Below are 22,634 nucleotides of genomic sequence, written 5' to 3' on the forward strand. Positions count from 1 at the left end.
CAGCAAATGATGCGACGCTACGTTTGTTCTGCGTGTGCTCGAGTGTGTGATTGGGTCAGCGAGTACGAGGCCGCTTGTGCGAGCACTGAGGCTTTCTGGGAGCTTCTGTCGGCACCGCGGTCTTGCAAAAGGAATTGGGCCTGAAATTTTGCAACTGCTGACGCTAGGAAGTAATTAAATTACAATTTCTTTTAACCGAAAGTAATTACGATCACAATCTGCCAAAAAGTAATTAAATTACGGTGATTCAATCGCTGTAATTGAATTACCACTGAAAGAGGCACTGACACCGCGAAGGTCTTGTTTGTTTTTGTTGTCGAAAACGATACAAATTGTAATCAGGCACGCAAAAAAAAAAAAAAAAAAATACACCATCTTCCCGAGGGGAACCATGGGGTGGTGCGGAGCATCGCGGAGTTTCCAACAACGTTCACGCGATGTATGGTAACCAACGCAACACGCTTGCTTGCGCCAACCCACTAACTGACGGGACTGTTGCTTCCATCACACTTCATCGGAACAACGGAGTGAAGTGGAGTCAACAGCGGGCGAACTGAACGCCGCAGCGCGCTACCGCTGCTTATATTCACACTTGAAGGAGAGGACACTAGAGGAGGAGAGTTGCGCATGCGCGCGCGGTGTGAGTAGAAGCGAACGCACGCGAAGTGCACGCAGCTCGTAGAGAGAGAGAGAGAGCGGAGAGAGTAACGCGCAGCTGTTGGAGAGAGGGAAGGAGGAGAGTTTCGCATGCGTAGTGTGAGTGCGGACTACGACGCCGCTGGACATAGACCCGAGCAAGAGATGCTCCGCATCTAAAAAAAATTTTTACGCATGGGCCTCTTTATTTTTGGTGTTCTTCTCTCCCGCTCCTCAGCTCGTCGGTTATTTTGATGTGAGACGTCAGGTATTATGAAATGTAGCAGCACTTGCAGGCGACTTTTCTAGAAGACTTAATAAGGGCATTCGTAATGCGTGTTTTTCAACGCAGTTGCGAACGCACTACGGCCCTTCTTTTTGAAATACCGAAGATCGGAGCCCGGAGTGATGTCGCCTCCTGGCTTTTTCTCCTCCCTCGGAAAACATGGCGGTGCTCGGCACACCGAGGATGATCTCTCTTTTTGAGACAGACTTGGAAGAGGAAATCGTCAAACGGTCTGAACAACTGTGCACTGTATATACTTTCGGTTTGTATCCCGCCGTTTCAGCCTTCCAGGGAGAAACGTGGCCCCTCACGAAAGTGCACTGCGCGTTCTCGTCGACCTCAGCCCGTTTCAAAGAATTCGCCGAAAGCGCCCGAAAAGAGCTTGGAATTCTCCCGAGTGGAGCGTCGCCTGCTCCCAGCGATAGGCGGCAAGCGCGGAGCGGTGGATCGCGGGACGCGGGGGCCAGCACCACACGTGAGAGAAACGACGAGCCGCCAAGGCGTCCTCGCATCGACCAGAAAAATGCTGTTCCGCCGAGAAGGAAAGTAGTCGCCTCTGCGTACTTGAGCACTGCAGCGTGTCAAGTTGGTGCCCAGGAAGATCATGTATTAAACCTCGAAGGCCCTTACGGGCATTACACAACCTGGGGGTACCTGCTGCAAAAAACATGATATAAAGGAACAAACAGAATGTCTTACAACTACATCGGCGCAAATCGTGCAAATCCGTCCGTAAACCTCCCAAACCCGTTGTACCGGTAACCGTACGGACTTGGCAAATTTCTGGGTTCCAATGCTCTGGGAGTCATCCATTTGATTGCTTCACTTTGTCTTATTGGGAATCTGAGGCACAATCGTGTTCCACAACCACATCTGTGGAAGAACTCGTAGTTGGGCTAGTTGCTGAACGCCGACGGGCGACGAGCAGCACCCCGAGATGTTTGCAACCGAAACATTATCGCAATCGTGCACCTTTTTTTTTTTTTTTTAATTATTTTAATCGTTTGAAGATTCCATAAGGTTTCCGTCTCTTTCCCCAGCTACTGCCGTCACGTTTTGTCGCTCATGCTGGCGAAGGTTGTCGCATTTCAGGCCAAGAAACACGCATTTCAAACGCGGTTTCTAAGAATCTTCGCGGTTTATTGAATATCACAAGATTGGGCAGGTAGATTTTCTTTTCGTGACCGCTCTAACGAAAAAGAAAGAGAAAAGGGTTTGGAGATATCGGCGTCCCTCTTGGACGGTATCCTCGGTTGTGGAGGGGAGCCCGAATGTCCGAGCGGGGGGCGGGAGCCGCGGTCGTCGCAGGAATGCCGTCACGGCTGGCCTGCCGGCGTCGTCCACGGGTCAGCGGACCGGCCACTTCCTCGGAGCGCGGGGCGCCCCCTCGGCGCCGCGCCAAGAACCGGCAGAAGCGGTCCGCTCGCCGGGCGACGCGGCCATGAGTCCGCTGTTCGCCTGCACGGGCAACCTGTCTCGACGGGACGCGGTGCCGTCCGTGCCGGGCCTGGTGCAGCTGCTGAGGCTCTTTCGGCGCCGACGGGACACGGTGCGCCACGGGCTGGGGACCGGGTGCGACGACGCCCTGCCCTCGTACGCCCGCTGCCAACGCCCGGACTCGGACCTGTCCCAGTGGAGTGTCCCTTCGTCGGCAAGAGGCCCGCCCAACCCATCCCCGGGTCCGCCCCGTCGCGCGAGTCCCTGGGACGCCCTGCGCGCCCAGCAGCAGCAGCAGCAACGGCGGCAGCCGCAGGAGCCGCAGCCGCGTCAGCAATGGCAACGCAGGGCCCCTCCGAAGCCCGAGCAGCTGCGGTCGCAGTGCTCGCAGTTCAAGGCCCGGGCCCGGAGGCTGCCCACACCCCTGCTCATGGACTCTCTGAAGCGCTGCGCCCGGCGCCTGTACGCGCGCACCCGACTGCGTGCGCCTTCGCTGGCCTCGGACAACACGTGGGCGAGCAGCGCCAGTCGCCGGAGACGGCGTCGGAGGACCAAAAAGCCGCCCGCGCTTCGCCTGGACGGCAAGGCGGTGCTGCTGGGCGCGCCGCCGGCGCTGCCTCGGCCGGGCCGCAAGCCCGAGGTGACGGCCCGGCTCTGGCTCAAGTTCTTCGAGCTCCAGCGCGACGCCCGGCGCAAGGGGCTGCGCAACGAGCGCCTGCTGGACAACTTCAGGGACGACCTGAAGACCGAGCACATGTGGAGCCTGGTGAGCCCCGCCGGGCCCGACCCAGTTGGCGGGCCGTGAACTTGTTTCGGCCGGCCCTTTCGTTTCAGGGCCGGTCTCGCCCGCGGCAGCGGCCCAGTTTCGCGCGTCCCGCCCGAGGGCCCTTCCGGCTTTCTCTCGTCTGCGTCGCTGTTTCCGGCGCTTCGTTCGAGGCCTCGACCGAGCTCCGACCTCGATCGAGTTTCCCGGCGTCCGCGCATGACGCAGCTCATCGCCGTCGGTACATCGTTCGCGCGCTGTTCGCGAACCAGTCGCTTTCATCTCGGGTTGCCGTCGTCGCCAACTGAAAAGATGCAAACATTCTGTTGCGCAGATTTCTTTTTTTACGATGTTTGTTTTTTTGGTCGTTCCTAGAGCACTATATAGCTCCTTCGGAGCAGAGTAGCGCAATCTAGAACGCCGCCTCTCGGCGACTAGCGGCGAACGCCCGGAGGTTCCAACTGCGGTCAGAAATGCATGGAGAACGTGAGAAAATCGTTGTTTCTTCAGTAATGTGGGAATGTACGGAATGGCAATCGTTTTTGACATAATAATGGAACATTTTAGAATAATTTGCGCTAAGTTTTGTGCCCCGAAAGGACCTGACTTTTTTTTAAAAATTGCTTGAGCGGCATCATGCAGCAGACGACACGGCGACGTCACACCATTCACGTGACCCGCTCTGGCCAACCCGAAAAGCCCATCTCCGCTGCGAGCAAAAATCGTCTGCTTCAAACGCCATTGCCTTGGAAATTGCCTTCTCAAAATTTGCACATGCATCCGATATTATTAAAACTTTGATAAAGTGTTTAGCGCTTTACTAACTTCACGACAGGCTAGTTTTGAAAAGTGTGAACTCGCCGTTCATTTTTTAATCAGCCGTGTTGTATCGATCTCCATGTATTCTCCCATAGGGCGGGCCGCCTCCTGGAACCCTGAGTACCACGTGACTCGCGCCGAGCCGCTCTGTCGGCCATGTTGTCGGCAAAACACGGAGTTCAAAGGATTGCGCTACTCTGCTCCGTAGGAGCTATATAGTGCTCTAGTCGTTCCTACCTTGGGGGAACTCCGGTGTCTGTACTTTTGAATTTGGGATTACGACTGTTTTCAGCTAAGGCAGTGTCCCCGAATTACGAGGCATACATTTTTTTCTCGCGATTGTGCCTAGTTTTATAAATATCACGGTTGAAAGTTTGGTTTCGGGCGTCTACGGAAAAACCGCCGGAATCTGCTACAGCGAGGGCAGCACTGATCATCAGCCGTACGGCCGAGACGTGACGTCACGGGGGTGCTGCGCCAGTGAGGCTAACCCGCTTGCCGCCCGCTGAAGAGTAGCCGGGCGCATATTTAAAATCGTTCTCAGTGGAGTACGCGGCTTTACTTTGAAGTTACATTTCGGCTCTGATCATAGTTCGTGCCACGAAAGCGATAGCAGTCATTAGTTCTGGTTTCGTTTTCGACCGGAGTTGCCCTTTAAATTCATCATTGGCGATCCAGAGAACACCGATTTTCTGCCCAGAAAACAGCAGTCGCAGGCAGAACGAGTGGTGTTCAACGTAGCCTGCGGTTGACAAAGCACGTGCTGAGATTTGCAGCGATTGGACAGATGTGCTCGCATCAGCAAGCAGTGTCCAGTCTATGCCTATCGTGCTCGGGGGTAGTGACCACGTCGTCATGTTTTCCCAGAACGAAAGGAAAAGTCCGCTTTTCGTCTCGGAAAAAAGCGGCCGGTGGCGTGGCCCAGACGCATCCGGCGCTACCAGGCGGTGAATCAAACAGCGGTTCCTGTGCATGATTGGTTCGCATTCGGATGCTGTATCCTTGGTCCCGTACGCTCGCAGCATTGGTAAGGACAAAGCATTGCCCGTATCTGGCAATTAAACGAGTCGGCAGCAACACCGCCTTCATCCGTCCCAAATGGATGGACCGTCTCCCAGGCGCGTGCACACGACGACGGACCCGTTCGCCGCCCCACAGTGCCGCCAAACATCATACCGTTGTCCAAGAGAGAAATCCACGCTTGCTACAGCGAATCCTACGCCGCTGTTTCGAATGGAATGACAGTGACACACCTTTGAGCAAAAGCACAACCCAAGCTTGGCCTGTACTCAGCGAGGTTCGAACACATCGGAGTGGGGCGCTCCGAGGTTGTGCGTCCTACTCCAACGTGTTCTGGCCTCGCCAAGCACAACACCAAGCTTGGAAGCTGCGCCGCTAGTGGGCTCCAGGTTCCGTCAGTGTTCGCGTTTCATACGAGCTGATGAACACCCTGATAGGCTTCGTGCGTCACTAGCTTTACTAATTCGAGGCATGGTCCTGCTCGAAAAGGCTTCGGCGTAGGAACGACCAAATTCTGGGCTCGCGGACGGACGTTGGGAGATGCCTCGACGCATTCCATGCTCGTGCACAACGCTCAAGTACAACGCAGCCGCAATAAAGGTCTTGCTCGCTGAAACGCCGATCGGACGTGCAAGAATTATCGCGGCGTGCTGGATGAGTTTGGACGGAAGCTTCTTCTCATGGATGCGGGGCAATACCGGAACCTGCGTCGCGTCGGTCGGACAAAGGTTCTGCACTTTCTTCCACGCGTCGAATCGGCTGACAAAATGAACGAGCGAACGCACAAAACACAACGATGCGTCATTTCTATCGTAATCGCCCGAAAAGAGAACATGAAAACATTGTACAGATTGCCAGACTGAACGGCTTACGCGTCAACCTCCCTCCCAAAATCCGCGAGTGAAAAGGTGCTCGACTTGATCAGTCCGCGGGCGAGGCGCGGATCGCAGGAATCGGCGACGTTCCCGTGGTCTGCGGAAATTGCGATTCGGTCCGTCTTCTGAATCGGATAAAACTTGGAATAGCGCTCAAAACACAAACACGAGAATCAGACACCACAGTGCGCTGATTCTCGTCCTTGTGTTTTGAGCACTAAAATGTATTCCAAGTTCCAAAACCAACTACAACAATCTTTTCCATTGGATTAAGGCGGTCACGCCATGAAGCGTGGTACGTACGGACGGATGGACGTTGACGGCTATACCCTTGATAGTGAGCAGTAGCTTGCGCCACCTACCCTAGAAATTAAGAACCAAAAGTATGCTTTCTTTCCTTCGCCAATTTCGCAACTCTCACCAACCGGTGTGGGATATGACGCGGACGGACCTTTGGGGAATGGGGCAAAAAAACGGAAAACTTGCCCCACCCGGCGAGAGAGTCTCCATTTTTCCTCTGGGGAAACCTGGTCGGCGTTCCCCTGGCACTGGGCCCACTGGAAGACGGGCTGGATACTGCAGCCACGCGGGACCCAATGTCCCGCCTGTCCCCATTAATTGTACGTCGTTCATTTCCAGCATTCTCGTCCGCATACGCTCCGGCGAAATCCGTCTGGGAGGGCGGAAGCAAGCCGCCTCAACAACTTATGATCTTGGCACACAGCACACCGCCATTTGCTCATACTTGTCCTATACGTCTTATACCCCTGTCAGACGGGCTAGTTTAGTGTCACTACAAGCGAGTGCACTTCAACCCGTCGAAACACACTCCAAGTGTGTTGGTGCTACACGGGAAAACTTAGTGTCATTCCAAAATGATGGCAATAACGATGGGTAAGTAATGGGCACGCAACATATTACAGTGCATACGCATTTTTTCATAAATAACTTCGTCGTCTTATTAGAAACACGTTACCACACATTGTTGCGCTAAATTCACGAGTTTTAATCCAAATTTAAATCCAATTTCATCATTACGATCAGCCATTACAAGCCAGTGATACACGTCCGCACGCCGGTACGATACTCTGTTTCACCTTATGATGTACCGCAGACAAGGCTACAAGCGCGAGCTCTTTGCTCTAGGGCATATCAAGGCGGCACAAGCTCTCGTGCGTTAAGAATAGCTCCCAACGCTATGAGCTCGCGCATCTAGCCTTGTCTGCGGTACAACATAAGGTGAAACGGAGTACAGATCGAAACGAGCAGAAGTAGAGATTGAACCCAGGATTCCTGGGTTCTGCAGCGCGAGCCTTCGCTCCACGTGCTCCGAGCTGGTGTGCGCGAGCCCACTCGGCCACTCGCCACTCGCCACAACGAAACATGGAGTGTGTGGAGGACGAGCCGGAGGGCAATATCCGCGATGTTGGACAGTGGAAGCGCATGTTTGGGGCACTTTTCTCTGTGAGAGCCCAACGCCTTTCAGATAAGAGGCAGCTGGACCTGGATGCCGACGCACAGGCAAGAATTTCAAGTGACATCAATCAGCAGCTGCAGGCCAATGCCTTCACCATAGCAACTCTCATGACCGACAACCTACCCGTGATCAGTCGAAAACGGTGGACTTTCCAGAGGAACGAACGGTGGTTCGAAGACACATTGCCCCATTTGGGCGAGTTCTACTTCAAGAAAGCCTTTCGCGTCTCTCCTGCCACCTTCAGATTCCTGGTGGAGTCGTGCAGGTGCCTTCTGGCCTTCGTCGGCCATCGCGCAGGGGCCAAGGCTGAAAACTAGATTAGCCGCTTGTTTTTCTACAATGCACTACTTTCCTGCCAACAGAAAACAAATGCGCATCTAACATTAGTCTTATCAAAATAATACTAATTTTACGCAGCGTTAATTTCTTCTGTTATTTTAACTCATTGAACACTGCTATCGAGATTACACACTTGGTCTATCGGAGCGAGCGTAGTGTGCTCCCCGAACTCACTTCATTGGAAGTGTGTTCTTCGGGCAGGGCTGGGGATTGAGCTCAGAATCACTGGGTTTTCCTTCTCCAGCGCGAGCTTCCTCTCCACGTACTCCGATCAGGTGGGCGCTAGCCCACTTGGCTTCGATACCCCTTAATAAAGACACTTTAAAAAAATTGACGTTTACAATTTTCTGAAATGCCGAATTGGAGTGAAGCTCTTGAGGAGGAGGGAGGAAAGGTACGAAGAAGGGCGGATTTAGAGGGGGGGGGGGTGTCCGGATGTCCTGACCCCACTCGTGATTTCTTCATCTGTAAAATTTAGGGCGTGAACCGAGGGAGAGGGGGAGGAGGTTCCTAAACATATGGTACTCTGACCAACACCTGACCCCCCCCCCCCCCCCCCCAGGAAATTCCTGCATCCGCCTTTGGACCGAAGGGGAGGGTATGCCAGCTGCTCCCCCTCCGTACCCTCCCATCCTCCTCTCCTGTTCCCGTCCCACTTAGCGTAAAAATTTAGCTAAATTTCCAGCTAAATTTAGTCGGGAAATTTTTCCGCTGAATTGACGTGTGACATCACATGACACGTCATCTGAAATTTTAAGTGTGACGTCACGTGACGTCACACGGGTGAAATCTTTCCTCTAAATATAGTGGAAAAATTTTTAGCCAAACTTAGCAAAAACTTTTACCGCAAAATTTAGCGGGAAAATTTTAGATGACAGGACATCTGAAATTTTAATTGTGACGTCACGTGACGTCACACGGGTAAAATTCTCGCTCTAAATATAGCGGAAAAAATTTCCGCCAAACTTAGCAAAAACTTTTGCCGCAAATTTTAGCGGGAAAATTTTACCCTTGTGACGTCACACGTGGCGACACGCGTGACGTCAAGTGTGACGTCATTTGGGGAAACAGCCCTTAATGCAACGCGCGGTTACGCCGACGCCGCTCAACCCTGACACAGGTGCCTAGGAGCTGTGCTCTAAAACAACGTTACATTAATGAACGATTTTTATGCAAATTGGATTATTCTGATCGATCATCGCAAGCCAAGATAAAGAACGAAGCATATCCAACTTTGGCGTTCCGCTTCGTTCCACGGAAGTCTACGAGGAGGCCCTCACACTGCCTAATCAGATCATAATTATCGTGTTGTCTCGAATAGTTACATCCTGAAACAAAAGTAGGCTCTATCATTCGCTGCGAACCAAGATAGCCATGAATGACTGACTTTGTCGTCGTCTTTTATCAATTCAGCGCTCCGCTAGTCTTGATCAAGAGCAGCCTAAACTCCAAGTCCACCCCACTATTTTGTTTTCGCAATGCCATCCTTTTACATGTCGTCGCTTTCACGAATTTCTTTTTCTTTATAAAAAAAACTTACGCCACGGTTTTGGTTTCTGTCTTTATGTTTTACTGTTGAAACACTCCTACTGATTCCAGGCGCTCGATCGAGCGAAGTGAGTTCGTCAAACTCACTCCAAGCGAAGTGTGTTCCTCAGGAAGGAGCCGTGTGGCACACTACAGAAATGACACTAAAGGCGAAGTGCACTCGCTTGTAGTGACACTAAACTAGCCCGTCTGACAGGGGTATTAGTGCTCAATACTACTCGTGTTCTAGGCTCAAATAACAATGAGCTCCCCCGTGAATTATCGTACCAATGTTCCTCGCGTAGTTTCTGTTTTCGTCTCCTTTAAAGCTGATTTTCCCCGAATCCTTTCCTGCCACATTTTCCTCTCGGCTTCTTTTCCTCCCTTTGCCACGGAGGTAGTTTGTCCATTTAGTGTTCACACCTTTCATGTATACATGCTTATACACGTTTCTCGTCCACCGTGTATCCTCAATTGTGTCTAGCCTTTGTTCAAATTTCAACGTGCTGATCGCCTCTCTAGCTCCGAAGGATGCCCGTGTCTTCCGGCACTCCTTTCTATAGTTCCCATGCGACCTCAGTGACAGTCTTCCCAGGCTCCTCTGCCGGGTCTCTAAGCTCCACTGGACCTCAGATTTCATGCATGTTACTGCATTGCCAAAAGATAATTCCGGCACCAGGACTCCTTTCCATATTCCACTAACATATCGATTGTAATTCCATAGTGCCCTATGCTTCATAATTGCCGCATTCCTTTTTTTAGCATAATTTCTTCCTGTTGTTCCAAGTACTCCCTCATTCAGCCATTCTCTGTGATTAAAAACGTCACGAATGTTCAGCGGGTTCTCATCGTTAGAAGCCGTTATCCCCGACTTGCCGCTACTGAATTTCAGGCCCCGAGAGTCTCCTTCCTTTCCACAGAATCAGCTCCTGGAACCTAGCCCGGTGATCTGCTAACAGCGTACAATGTCGCCTGCGTAGACCATTCCTGGTAAAACTTGGTTTACTTTTGCCCCCCTCTCTATAGATGACGCGCCATAACCTAAATTGCACTCTTATTTATTTCCCATTCAACCCAGGTATATGATAAAAAGTAGAGGTGATAGGGGCAACCCTCACTGAGTCATCTTTTTATTTCTGCTTCCCACGTTATAACGAACTTATTATTCGCGTACACCCTTTGTAGAAGCCTAATCAAATGGGCATCGAAATCATGCTCTTTCTGCTGTCCCCACAGCTCTTCCTGACTCACACTGTTGTACGCACCCTTAATGTCTAGAAATCCACAATGGTTTTTTTTTTTTTTTTTTTTTAATCCGAGCGCAGAGTAGAAAGAGTTTGGTGAATGGGAGGCGCGGGCAGAGCCAGGAGACGCACAAAGAGGGCTTGACACGCTCTCTTGGCCAACCAGAAGCCGAAAAGAATCCCCTCGCAGTGGTAGCGAGAAACAGTTGTAAACATAGGTATATGGTTTGAATGAGCGCGTAAGAGCTAAATGTAGTAACCCTTCGTGGTTGAAAGTGGGGTACACGCAGTTGCACGTGATGTTTCGATCATGATCATGCAGAAAGATGTAAGAACCGAATGTGCTGGTCAACTCTGTTTTGCTCGGACAAGGTTTGACCGCTCGGACGGCAGGCCCTCGGCGCTTGGAGTACGAATTCTGTCGATCGTTCCGCTGGTCGCACCCTTCCACCGTGATTTTGGATGGCCGTGATTGAAACATCGCGTGCACCATATTTTCCGTCACCGAGACTTACCTCGACGCACTTGTTAACTCTGTTTCTCGCGACCACCGCCAGGGTATTATTTCCGGCTTCTGGTTGGCCCCATTGGAATTTGTGAAGACGCCCTGGAACACGCCCAGCCCGCTTTCGGCCAGTGGCGCCCCCTGATTTGTCTGCTATACTTCCCGATGAATGGCCAAGCTCTCTCCATATATGGCCCTGTCTCATCCGTGCCACGTGTATACATTGATGATGACTAGGCTATCATCTAATCTTCTCTCTCTTCGGAACCAGTTGTGTAGCTCAGCTAAAATATTTTCTGCCCATTTTTCTTCCTGCATCGCTAGTCTGTACAGGACCAGTGTTGTTGGGCGGTATACGATGTTATCCTCATTCCAATCTGCTTAGTCATTGGGACGAATGACCCCCGTCAGAGTTGCCAGCGTTGATCCCTCGAGTGGCCTTGGGCAGAGAGATTCCATCCGAGGAAAAACGGGTTCACCTCGATATTCGGCCAGCTGAGTGCTGCTCAGCGCGTGCTGACGGCGACCTTGCACAGTGGCATTCCACACCATCGAGGGGTCTTGGGATGCTCAGTGCGCTTAACTATGGCGTCCGTTGAATGCTATAGTTTGCGGTTATCGCAGAAAGCTTGGGCAAATGCTGGCCAAGCATCTGGCGCTGCTACATGATGGGCTGCCGAGCCTTCTCGGCAAGAGGGAATGTCCAGCGCAGCACGGGGGGCGGCCAGGTGGACTGGCTCCGTGGCCTCGTCACGGTGGCCGAAAGACGCCATCCGCCCCAGTGATGAAGGCGGCCGATAAATCGTCGCCGAGAGGACGGGCGACCGGTTTGTACGTGCCGCTCACCGCCGGAGGGGCCGCACGACTCGCACGGTTTTCCCTCTCTCGTCGCGGGGCTTTCGCTTCCCAGAGCCAATATTAACGGAGCCTCGATGCCAGGAAAAGGTACATCTGTCGCGGTGTGGACGGAGCTCGTGCGGACCCAAGATGGCGCCGACGAGAGGACATCTCTGGACGTTCGACGCCTCGTCGTGACGGGAAGTCTTCTGCTCGTCCCTCTTCCAGCGCGTTTCAGCGGTTCCCAACGAGGAAATGACGCCGGGCATAGAGACACCGAAGGAACGGCATTGTCACCCAGTGATGAGAAAATGGAATAAAAATGAAATACCACGTCCGCATGAGAAACGATAAATTACTTATAAAGGAATAAGAATGCTGAATCGGACCGGTGATTTTCACACACACGCCCGCTGAGAAAATCAACGGAGAGGTGACGGAACGCAGTTCGAATAAAAACGAGAAATTTCATGAGGCGATAAGAAGCCGCGCACGGCGACGAACGAAACCTTCCAGCACACGCAACACGCGTCACTCGCACAACACACTGACGCACCTTCGGGCAGCGAGGCCACCAAGAAAAACAGAGCAGCACTCGACTCCCGAAACAACTAAAAAACAACGTTCGCCGGCGCGAAGAAAAGTTTCGAAAAACGAAAGCAGCTGAACCCAAAGTCCAGGGGGAAGTTCAAAAGCCCACCGAAGCTTGGCTGAACACGGATCCTGCAGATCGCGTCTCGTCGCTCAGCGCACCGACGCAACATATAGCACTGCCGAAACGAAAAAAGAGAGAAAGTGCGCAGGTTACAGCACTCCACCGAAGGCAAAAGCACGGCCGAAGCCAAAAAAAGCACGAAGGTAGAACAACACGCCCGCCGGCAAAACGCGCCGAAGCGTAAAACTAGGGCCAGTCGCATTGGGCCGATCCCGCCAGAAATCACCCTTGTTAGAATCTCAACCTCGCTGACAAGGTCGAAAAACAACGCAAACGATGGCCTTTCGGGAAGACTGGAAAAGCCCTCCCCTTCCTCCTCGAACAAAATTAAAGCCAACGCGAGGGTCGCTGGACATCGAGTGACCCCCACGGCCAAGGTTACCATAATCCATAAAAGCCCATAAACTATGTATAGTTGATGGGCCTCATGAATCAGTCAACGACACATCGGGCTCGGTGAGCAGGAACCAACTGCGGCTTCTTTATCCCAGCCAAGTACGCGCGTGTGCCTGCTGCATCACTACTCTTACGTCTCCCTTTCTTGGTAGTTCGGAAGACAAAGCTATGCACAAACCGTTATCAAATTTAAAAAAAAAAAAGGAGAGAAAGGAAAAAAAAAGCGAAAACGAAAGAACACGAAAAAGTGACGAAAATAATCCCTGGAGAAGGGGAACAAGAGGGACAAAGGACAAACACAAATCTCCAAACACAGCTAGGTGACTGGTGCGCGACCGAAAAAATCCGCCTGGTCCGGGTATCGAACCCGGGACCTCTCCATTACAGGTGGAGCGCTCTACCAATTGAGCTAACCAGGGGTTAGACATCAGTAGAGCAAGCGGGTTTTATCAGCCACCACCAGTCTAACACCAACAAGGGTGAACACCTAGCTGTGTTTGGAGATTTGTGTTTGTCCTTTGTCCCTCTTGTTCCCCTTCTCCAGGGATTATTTTCGTCATTGTTGTCCAGCTCGCTTGCACCTTTGCATTTAATTGCATTATAATTCATAACCTTAAATTGCAAGCTTCACCCTTGTTGGTGTTATACTGGTGGTGGCTGATAAAACCCGTTTGCTCTACTGATGTCTAACCCCTGGTTAGCTCAATTGGTAGAGCGCTCCACCTGTAATGGAGAGGTCCCGGGTTCGATACCCGGACCAGGCGGATTTTTTCGGTCGCGCACCAGTCACCTAGCTGTGTTTGGAGATTTGTGTTTGTCCTTTGTCCCTCTTTTTCCGCTTCTCCAGGGATTATTTTCGTCATTGTTGTCCAGCTCGCTTGCACCTTTGCATTCAATTGCATTATAATTCAAAACGAAAAAGTGAAAGCCGTTTCCAACTCCCTGTAACGCCGAATTAGAGCGCAGCCTTTGAGGAGGAGGAGGAGGAGGAGGAGGGAAGGGTACTGAGGGGTGGGTATACCCCTCCTCCCTCGTCCTGCCTGCTAATCCTCCCTCCGAGCGGCGTCGGCGTAACCGTGACGTCACGTGACCCTCGTGACCTCACGGGGGTCGCGTGACTTCACGGGGGTCACGTAACCTCACGGTTACGCCGACGGCGACGCCGCTCGAGCCGGAAACGGGCGCCTAAGAGCTGCGCTCTAAAACGAAAAGAAGGAAAGAATTACACCAAGCCCGGAGTACGCTGCACTGCTGGAATTCGTCGTTGTGTTGTCGAGGTTGCCGCACAGTTCGAGCTGACATCCGAGTAGCACGCACGCTTTAAAGGCCCGATCACTCAACCCGGGACCGTCTTGCTGCACTGCTGGGGTCACTGGAACCAGGGTGCTGGTCAGGGTTCCAGATGAGCTCGCGGCAGGAACAACTTGAATGTTGACTGGCTCCCAGTCTGGACAAGTATCCTCGAAGTCATCCGTGCGCGCTAAGTCTTCCATCGTCTGGAGCTGGTGCATTCGGTTCCGTCGAAACTCCCGCCCGTCCTCCGTGACGACCAATGAAGAACGGGGCGCTACATTTTGTAGCACTTGACCCTTCGTGGTCTATCATCCCTTTTCTCTCGGGCGTACCACGTCACGTTCCTGTAGTGGCCTCAGGGAGCATCGCTTGTTGCTATCTGCGTCTTCGGACTGGTTTTGGGACAATGGGCTTCGAGAAGGCCAGTCCTAATGCGGCGTCCCATGAGAAGCTCGCTGGGGCGCCAGCCGTCCTCCAGACGTGTAAACCTGTAACCCAGCAACCCCAACCAGAAGTCCTTATTAGCCTCGGCAGTTTTTCTCAGTATTCGTTTTACCACTTGCACAACCTTTTCCGCCAGTCCGTTGGAGCGAGGAAAATGCGGACTGGACGTTGTGTGCCTAAAATCCTACTTTATTTAAGCAAACCGCTGGAACTGACGTGATGACAACTGTAGGCCGTTGTCGCTGCACACTTCAAGAGGTATCTAGCAAACATCAATGCCGAAGTCTCACGTCGCCTCTCTGGTCCTCTCTACTTCTGGGAAATGGGAAGTTGCAACCTAGGCAACAATGATACGTGTTCCCAGCCTGTTCCAACAGGTCTACGCCAATGCGTGTTCATGGTAAGCTTGGAGCCGCTCGCATCATTAGTGGCTCGTTCGGTTGCTGGTACGCAGATAGTGTGCGGATTGGACGTCGTTGCATCATCGTCGTGAAGTCACCCTTAATTCCCGGATAGAAAACTGTCTCGCTCTCGCCTCGCACTTACCAAGATGATTTTCATGAACTCGCTCCAGCAATTGTGGGATGATCACTTTTGCGCCCTCGAACAAGGTCCCGCCTACTTGTGTTAGCTCTCCGCAAAAGCGAAAGCGAAGGGAAAACCGCCCTGAACAGGACGGTTTTCTCGGAGACGGTATATTGTCTCCGTGAGAGCAGTGTCCTGAGCAGTTTCACGCACCAGTTGAGTCTTGGTTGCTTCACTTACAAGGCTCTGCTGTACCTCCAATGCATGCACTTGGACATCGGTCAGTTCCGTGCCGCTTGGACGTCCAGCGGACGTCTGGCACCACCAAGTCTTTGACAGGAATGTAGTGCACCAGCTGAAACTTCTTGAATCTCAGGAAAAATCGCTGCAATCGCGGCGGCATATCTCTCACACTCTTTTGTGCAATCGCAGTCAATGGTTTGTGGTCAGTTTCCGCTAGAACTCGCCGTCCGTACACGGAAGACCGCCCGTCACTCGAAGGGCCTCCTTTTCACTTTGGGAGTAGCGCGTTTCCGCACTAGAGAGGTCTCGAAGTGCCACTGGCTGCCATCCCTGCTCATGCTCTGCGCCGTGCCTATCCCTTACTTAGGGGCAACCGAAGATATTTTCATGTTTTTTTTTTGTTTTTTTTTGTTTTTCTTTTTTTTTTTGATCTAAGGGCATTGGGGCTGTAGCCAGGAGATTTTTTAAACCTTTCCATTATGCTTGGTGTGTGTTAGACCACTCAAATACTGAGCTGTCCTTAATAAATTCTCGCATTGGGGCCGTTTTCGAGGCCATGTTGGGCACAAACTTTGCGAAGTAATTTATAAAGACCAATAATCGCTGCACTTGTTTCTTCTTTGCTGGTCGAGGAAAGTTGTGAGTGGCTTCGTGGGGAGGGAGGGAGGGGAGAATGCACTTCCTCCTCCTTTTGTTGGGGTCCCTCCCCACGCTTTCTCTCTCGCCTCACTTTGGGTACAAAGGGTCGGACGTGCTAAACCAGGGCTCTGCAATACGCGACGCTCTGGGAAGCGGCCCTCGAGCACCCCGCGGCTCCTCATGCGCCACATAACTGGGCTCACATGGCCTATCTTGTGGACGCAGTATCCTCGTGCTTTTCATGTCAATTAACCGGAATGGCAATAGCACTACTAGGCTGCAGTGTTGCAAAGTTGCCACTCCGGAGTTGGAATGATTCCGGAATCATTCCGCATTTTCGCGACCCCGGAATGGAATGGCGCCAACGATGAGGGGAATGGAATGGGAATGGAATTAGATGCCTTTTGCCCGGAATGGAACGGGAATGGAATGGGGCCAAGCTCTTCTTTTTTTGTGTGCGTTTACAGTTAGCTAAACCGAGCCAGTCACCGAGTCAGTTGCTCAGAAATAAAATGAGCGGGAAACTGCTAGCCGGCCTAGAGCCCTAACAGACGTATGCGCAAGGAAATGCAATACAAAAAAAAAACAAGCGTCAAAGCAAAGAGCAGAAGGGGGGAAGGTGTGTGGGGGTGGCGGCGTTTACGGACGCGCAGGCTACGGGCTTCACCGGCGTTACACGAGAGCGAAACAAGAAACCAAGCAAAAGGAACGAAGGGAGCGGCAAAGAAAGAAACCGCCGTTCACGGCTCCTCATCAGCTCTGATAACTCGTTGACTCGCGCGCCGCCGAAAGAGGATCAGTTGTTCGAAAAGCGTTGTTTAGCAGGCTGCCAATCCCGCTGCCTTCCAGGTTCATTCCCGCGCACTCCTTTGATGTGCGAAATGTGGGTCTGCTTCGGCATTAAAACAAAACCAGATTCACTTCTCTCTTCTCCAGTTGCGCTTTGCTCCGACGCTTTTTTTTTTTTTTTGTACTGCATTTTTATGTGTAAGTCCGCGTTTTACTTGGTCTTTGTTCCGATGCTTGTTTTCTGTGTTCTACGTTGAAGTGGGTTAGGGTTACAAGCAAGCTAGCGCATTCCCGCTCATTTCCTTTGACTTGAGTCTCTGCATACTTTGTTTCACCTTGCGATGGACCGCTGTGGACGTTACGAGTGACCCCAGGCAGTCTGCAGCACTGTGAGCGGGACTGCACGCACGGCGCGTTGCTGCGCCCCAGGGTCACGCGACACTCAGAAGGCACTGGATTGGTTTGGATAGCTCTCGTGCTGTCTGTTGCAGTTCATGGTAAGGTGAAGTAGACTATGGTAACCGCTCTTGTTGCGTGGCCGAACTGACTGGACTTGCAGAAAAACAGTTTCGTGACCTGGTCTATACGATCCCTCGTACTGCGCCGTAGAGGTTTCACTTTGTCAGAGGATGTGTTCTTGCTGCTCTGCATGGAGTCGCTTCCAGCAGCGTACTATAGCCGTGTTGCTGTTTTTGAAGAATACAGCAATATAGCTTATTTCTGCGCCACGCACGAACTGGGTATTTTTATGGTCTTACCAGACAAACACGCTGGTCGCGTATGTCCTAAAAGTCAAATGAAAAAAAAAAAAAAAAAGTTAAAAAAAAGAGTGAATTTGAGTGTTGCTGTTTGTTGCGAGCCACGTGGTCGAAAGACCAATGTCTTAAACAAGCATCGACATATCAAGGGGCTTTCTCGGTGTTTGCAGTACAATGTAAACAAACACTTTGTTCCACCAGCGCTCCGCTTAGCAAATTCAGTGTTTTTTGGGGCCTTTAGCATTTTTTTTTTTTTTTGCAATTGTCTCAGCGTTGATAATGGCAGCTTTATGCTGCTTATGCCGACAACACAGTATAGCTGTCAAGTGCCAATTTTTACGTTTAGGAATTAGCGGAATGGAATGGAACAATCCAGCCATTCCGGGAGTGGGAATGGGCCCACTGTTCCCATTCCTAGGAGTTGAAAGGAATTGAATTATCGAAACTTTAATTCCCCGGAATGGAATTAGAATGGGGGTGCCCCTTCAGCAACACTGCTAGGCTGCAAGCCCAGTATGCCCAAGGAGGCCAAAAATAAAGCCACGAGCTCGGGCTTCGAGTTACTCCGGTGGGTCGTGTCACGTGATAACCCAGATGGAGCGGCACTGGACGCGGGCAGGTTTTCGATCGCGAAGGTAGCCTTACCCTGTTGCAAGATCGAGTAAATTTTGGAACACAGCCAAGGAGGTGTAAGATCGAGTAAATCTTGGAGCCAAGTAGGATGCGAGGGCCCGGCAGAACGGGTGGACAGCATTGGCAGCTGGCGTGTAGCCCGAAACAACCCATTCCCGTTTGAACGCGTCCCGTTTTGACACATTCCCGAAACGACCTTCCCGTTTGAACCCGTCCCGTTTCGACCCGTTCCCGAAACGACCTTCCCGTTTGAACCTGTCCCGTTTCAACCCCTTCCCGAAACGCCCTTCATATTTGAACCCGTAGCCAAGACATATTTTACGTTTGAATACATCCCGTTTGAACCCGTTGGTATAAAGCTACGCACATCTCAACCTCTTCGCGAAAAGTGTCCATCGTTCTAATCCTGGTTTGCGCAGTTTTTCTGCTGAAGAATATCTCCCGAAATCATGTTAATGCCATTAATGCGAAGATGCAGGCGAGCAATTCAGTTATGTTGTAAAATAGCTTTGCTTGTAAGCATATTCTTAAAATATGCAATACTTTCAGACAAGCTTCAACGAAATATATTTCTACTTGAACCACTTAAAATGTTTCTTTCAAGATGGTCCCCAAAATCCGTAACTACGAAATGGACTATGTACGCTGCGGGACAACGTTACCACGAACACGATGTTGGCGATTTTTCGAATTTTACTTCGAAATGGTATTAGAAGGTACCACATTTTACCGCTTAGGTTAATGGCCCAGATGAGCACTTTGAAACACATTGATAATGTTGCTGGCAGTCTTGTGATGTTTTTTAGACAAAGAGCCAAAACCAACAATCGCTTGTTCGCGCTCTGTACAATAACAGGGAGCTTTCGGAGACCGTTTTCGACGTCACGCGACGCTCCTCCACTACCCGCTACGATACCCAGAACTCTTCAGTCAAGACCATCGGCGCGCAGGCGCAGTAGCGGCTTCTTCGTTGGGCTTAGCGAAAGGGGAAACGCGGTCTACGAAAACTCCCTAATAAAGTGTTGGAGTAACGCAGGCAAGCACTTTGAGTAAGCAAAAATTAGCGTTGCCTAAGCTTTTCTATCGCGACGCAATTTTTAGGTTACCCAAAACGCTCGCGTACGTTATTCTAAAACTTCCTTATAGTGAACGGGATATTTTTAAAATTGATAAATCAGACAGGCTGACGGGCATAGGATTGCAACTTCATTTCCTTACAAGTTGAAACACAGAACCGTCGCGTAGACAGGCAAAAATCATAAACCACGAAATGCTATCGCCTTGGTTGAGGAAGTTGAGCAGGAAAATCGCGCCGTCAGAAAGGCGACACTCCAATTGTGATAGTTGGCGGCGGTCACCCGACCCACACGGCACCACCATTTGCCAGCTGCTGTAGCGATATCCTTGTCCAGGCCTCATCCCGTTTGCAGGTCGATGAAGTTGTAAATGTCCGGGTGAGCCCTCCCTGACACAGCGTTTACCTTACGGTGCCATGTCTCCGAGGTTGTTTCGGGAGAAGTGATGTGAGCAAGGAGAACAGACACTGGACACTTGAACCTAATCAAGTGGTAACGAACAATACAAATGAACCGAACGATGGCCGAAGCGGGTAGGTTGTTTCGGGATAGGGCGAAATGGGAAAGGATGAAACGGTCGTTTTGAGCCGGGTCGAAACGGGGAGCTACAAACGGGAAGGTTGTATTGGGAATGGGTCGAAACAGGAACCACCCGGCGTGTCACGTCAAGTCTGACGAGGACCGAGGTCATCATAAAGCGGAGTAAGCGAAATCGTGATGTTGGCTCGATGGTGTTCAGACTGCCGGGCGCTTCAACTTTTCCGATTTTTGCCGGGGTCGTGTTGCCTGGCGATTTTCGAAGTGTTTGGAGAGGCCAGGGAAGAGCTCACGGCGTCCGTCTGCGGACTGAACAGTAGACAGGCGAGAGGGAGGCGACGTCACTGGGCGGAAGCCATGGATGGATGAATGCGGCTGAGCCCTTTGGATCGGGCGGTAGCTTATGCCACCTAGCCATTTTGTTTTACCATTTAATTTAAGCTTAGAATATTTAAATGTGAAATTTATATTTACTCCGCACTACAAAGAAAGTGGGGCTATGAAACCCCCTTGCCATCAGTTAATAAGAAAATACCTAGTTTTCTCTCGATTTCTGCCACCATTCACTTAATCTTTGCTTGGTAATCTCTACAGTCTTGAAATCCACTCTCCCTTCGCTGTCTCTAAAACCCAATGACTTTATTAAATCTACGTTGTCTTCGGTAGGCATAGGGTGAAGCCCTTTACAGTAGAGTATCAAGTGCTCAGCCGTCTCGTCCTCCTCTCCACAAGCAGTGCACACTGTATCCATTTCCTGGTACTTCACTCTGTATGTTCTGGTTCGCAGAACACCCGTCCTCGCCTCAAACAGCAATGAGCTTCCCCTAGAATTGTCATAAATGCTTTCTTGGGCAATAACTCTTTTGTTTAATGTTTAATAACTGTTTAAAGTTCAGTGCGGATGCAGGGGCGCCAGGCAGCGGATGCCGCTGCTTGCGAGGCGGGCCAACGAGACAGGGCAGCGGAAGGCCGAAATGCGGCGCAAGAAGCGGCAAGCCGACGCTTCTTGCGCCGCATTATGAAAAGTATTGGACGATTTTGAGGGAATGCCCTAGGGAAACGCCACACAGGTCCCCCTTTGGGGATAGCTGACCCCGTAATTAAACCAAAAAGAGCCAGCAAAGGGGGCAGCGTTTCCCAAAGGGGGACGTACGTGGCGTCTCCCAAGGGTCATGCTAACGCATTCCCTAAGGATCCTCCGATGGATCTTTATTTTTCTTCTTTCAGCGTCAGGTATCGTCGCATTACTTCGGTCGAATCTACGAGAAGGGACTTCCAAAGCTGGCATTGCTGCGTCTCGTGTCGCAGGATCCAGGTTGCGCAAATGCTCGCTCCGGACCCTCCCCGGATTTGGAATGTTGACGCGAGGAGCAGAGACCTCCGTCGACTCGGGTCGGGCAACAGACCTCGTCTTGTGCTCTGGAACCTTTTGTGCGCTTCCGAAAAGGATACACAAGTTTCTCGAACCGCCCGTGACGCGCGTTGTATCGTCGACCCGGAGGTGGGTCCAAGAGCCTCGCGGTCATCGCGTGTCCCTCGCTTCCTCGGTCGCTGGCGTCTGCGACGGACGGCGAGAGGTGTCGGTCGTAGCGACGAGCCGTCTCGAGCATTTGCCCGTCTCGGGGTCGGCCGTGGCGGCGACGGCAGCCCCGCCACGGCGTTCTGGGCAGCCATCTAGGGCTCGCAAAGGGGGGCGGGCGTCGGCGGCTCTCTCTCGCTGGCGCCCACACGGCCGTGCGTGGCCGGGGGTCGCCTCGCCCCGCGACCCTGCGGCACGGCGCCGACGCCAGCTGCGTAGTCCTGGGAGCGCCGCCGAGCGCTGGCTGCTGCGATGGTGGGGCCCATGTCCGACTCGGAGTACGTGTTTCGCCAGGGACTCGCGTACAGACCCCGCGAGGTAAGCCCCCTCGGCCCACGCGCCGCCCCGAAGGCCGCCGTGGCCCGGGCTCCGTTCTGATCTGGGGGGCAGCCCAGGCCTCCCAAATGTTCTTTTCGAAACGTCTTCGACTTTGCGTTGGTCGGCGCCCCGCCTCTGGAATTTGGACCACCGAGAAGGAAGAGGTCAAGGAGAAAGTTCTCATGAACCGGAATACCATGGGGTGGTGTCCGTTCTCACTGCTTTCCTCGCGATCACGTGCGCTGATGACATAGTGGCACAAAATAGTTTCCTAGTTTTAGGCCATCCCAACTTTTATAACCACCTTTTATTTCTTCCCATACTCTCCTGCGCTGAAGCGAGAGTCTAAGCCTTGGTCCAACTTGAAAACAGGTTTAGAAATCATGGGTCTGTAATAATGAGACAAATATGTATTGGTTTAGGACTCAGTTTGTTCCTGCACGAGCTAACTGGTCTATACGGCGAGTTTCTACTTTAATAGAGCGCAGTTGTGTCGAGATAATGCTTTAAAATTTAGTCAACTGTAAGGCCCGCTTCAGACGGAGCAATTTCACCCAGCAACTTGACGTCGCAACCCCAGCAACACCGGCCGCCCGCGTTCACACGCAGCAACCGAATTGCTCCTACTTGCCATCATCATCATTAAATTTGATTCTTCTTTCACTATTTAGACACCCAGCTACGCGCTAAAAACGCGTTCTTATATCTTTGAACGGCGTTGAGAATACTAATTCATTCTTCTGAAACTGTTTATTTCCAAAAGCGATCCATTTCAAACTAGAACTAAGTCTTTAGCTGTCATCATCACCACCACAGGGGTGTCACGTGAAAATATCGCGTCTCTGATTGGCTGCGGCCGTTTCAACCGTCTTCGAATTGCTCCGAGTTGCTCGCTTGTTCGAGCCGGACCCAATCTCAGCAATT

General features: G+C 51.8%; 1 protein-coding gene across 3 annotated transcripts in view; it reads left to right on the forward strand.

Moving 5' to 3' along the window:
* Nucleotides 1–1,233: 1,233 nt before the first annotated feature.
* Nucleotides 1,234–22,634, forward strand: part of LOC8025554 (patronin) — an 86,588-nt gene continuing 65,187 nt past the window's right edge. For 2 of the 3 annotated variants that reach the window (XM_029976135.3, XM_029976136.3), the window contains exon 1: nt 1,234–3,125. In XM_029976135.3, the coding sequence (XP_029831995.2) occupies nt 2,364–3,125 (762 nt within the window). In that variant the 5' untranslated portion in view covers nt 1,234–2,363. Of the gene's footprint in view, nt 3,126–21,641; nt 21,711–22,634 lie in introns of those variants that run through there. The other variant, XM_029976137.2, reaches the window with a different exon arrangement.

The sequence above is a fragment of the Ixodes scapularis genome, unplaced genomic scaffold (genome assembly GCF_016920785.2).
Source record: "Ixodes scapularis isolate PalLabHiFi unplaced genomic scaffold, ASM1692078v2 PGA_scaffold2__306_contigs__length_199485367, whole genome shotgun sequence".
NCBI classification, from domain to species: domain Eukaryota; kingdom Metazoa; phylum Arthropoda; class Arachnida; order Ixodida; family Ixodidae; genus Ixodes; species Ixodes scapularis.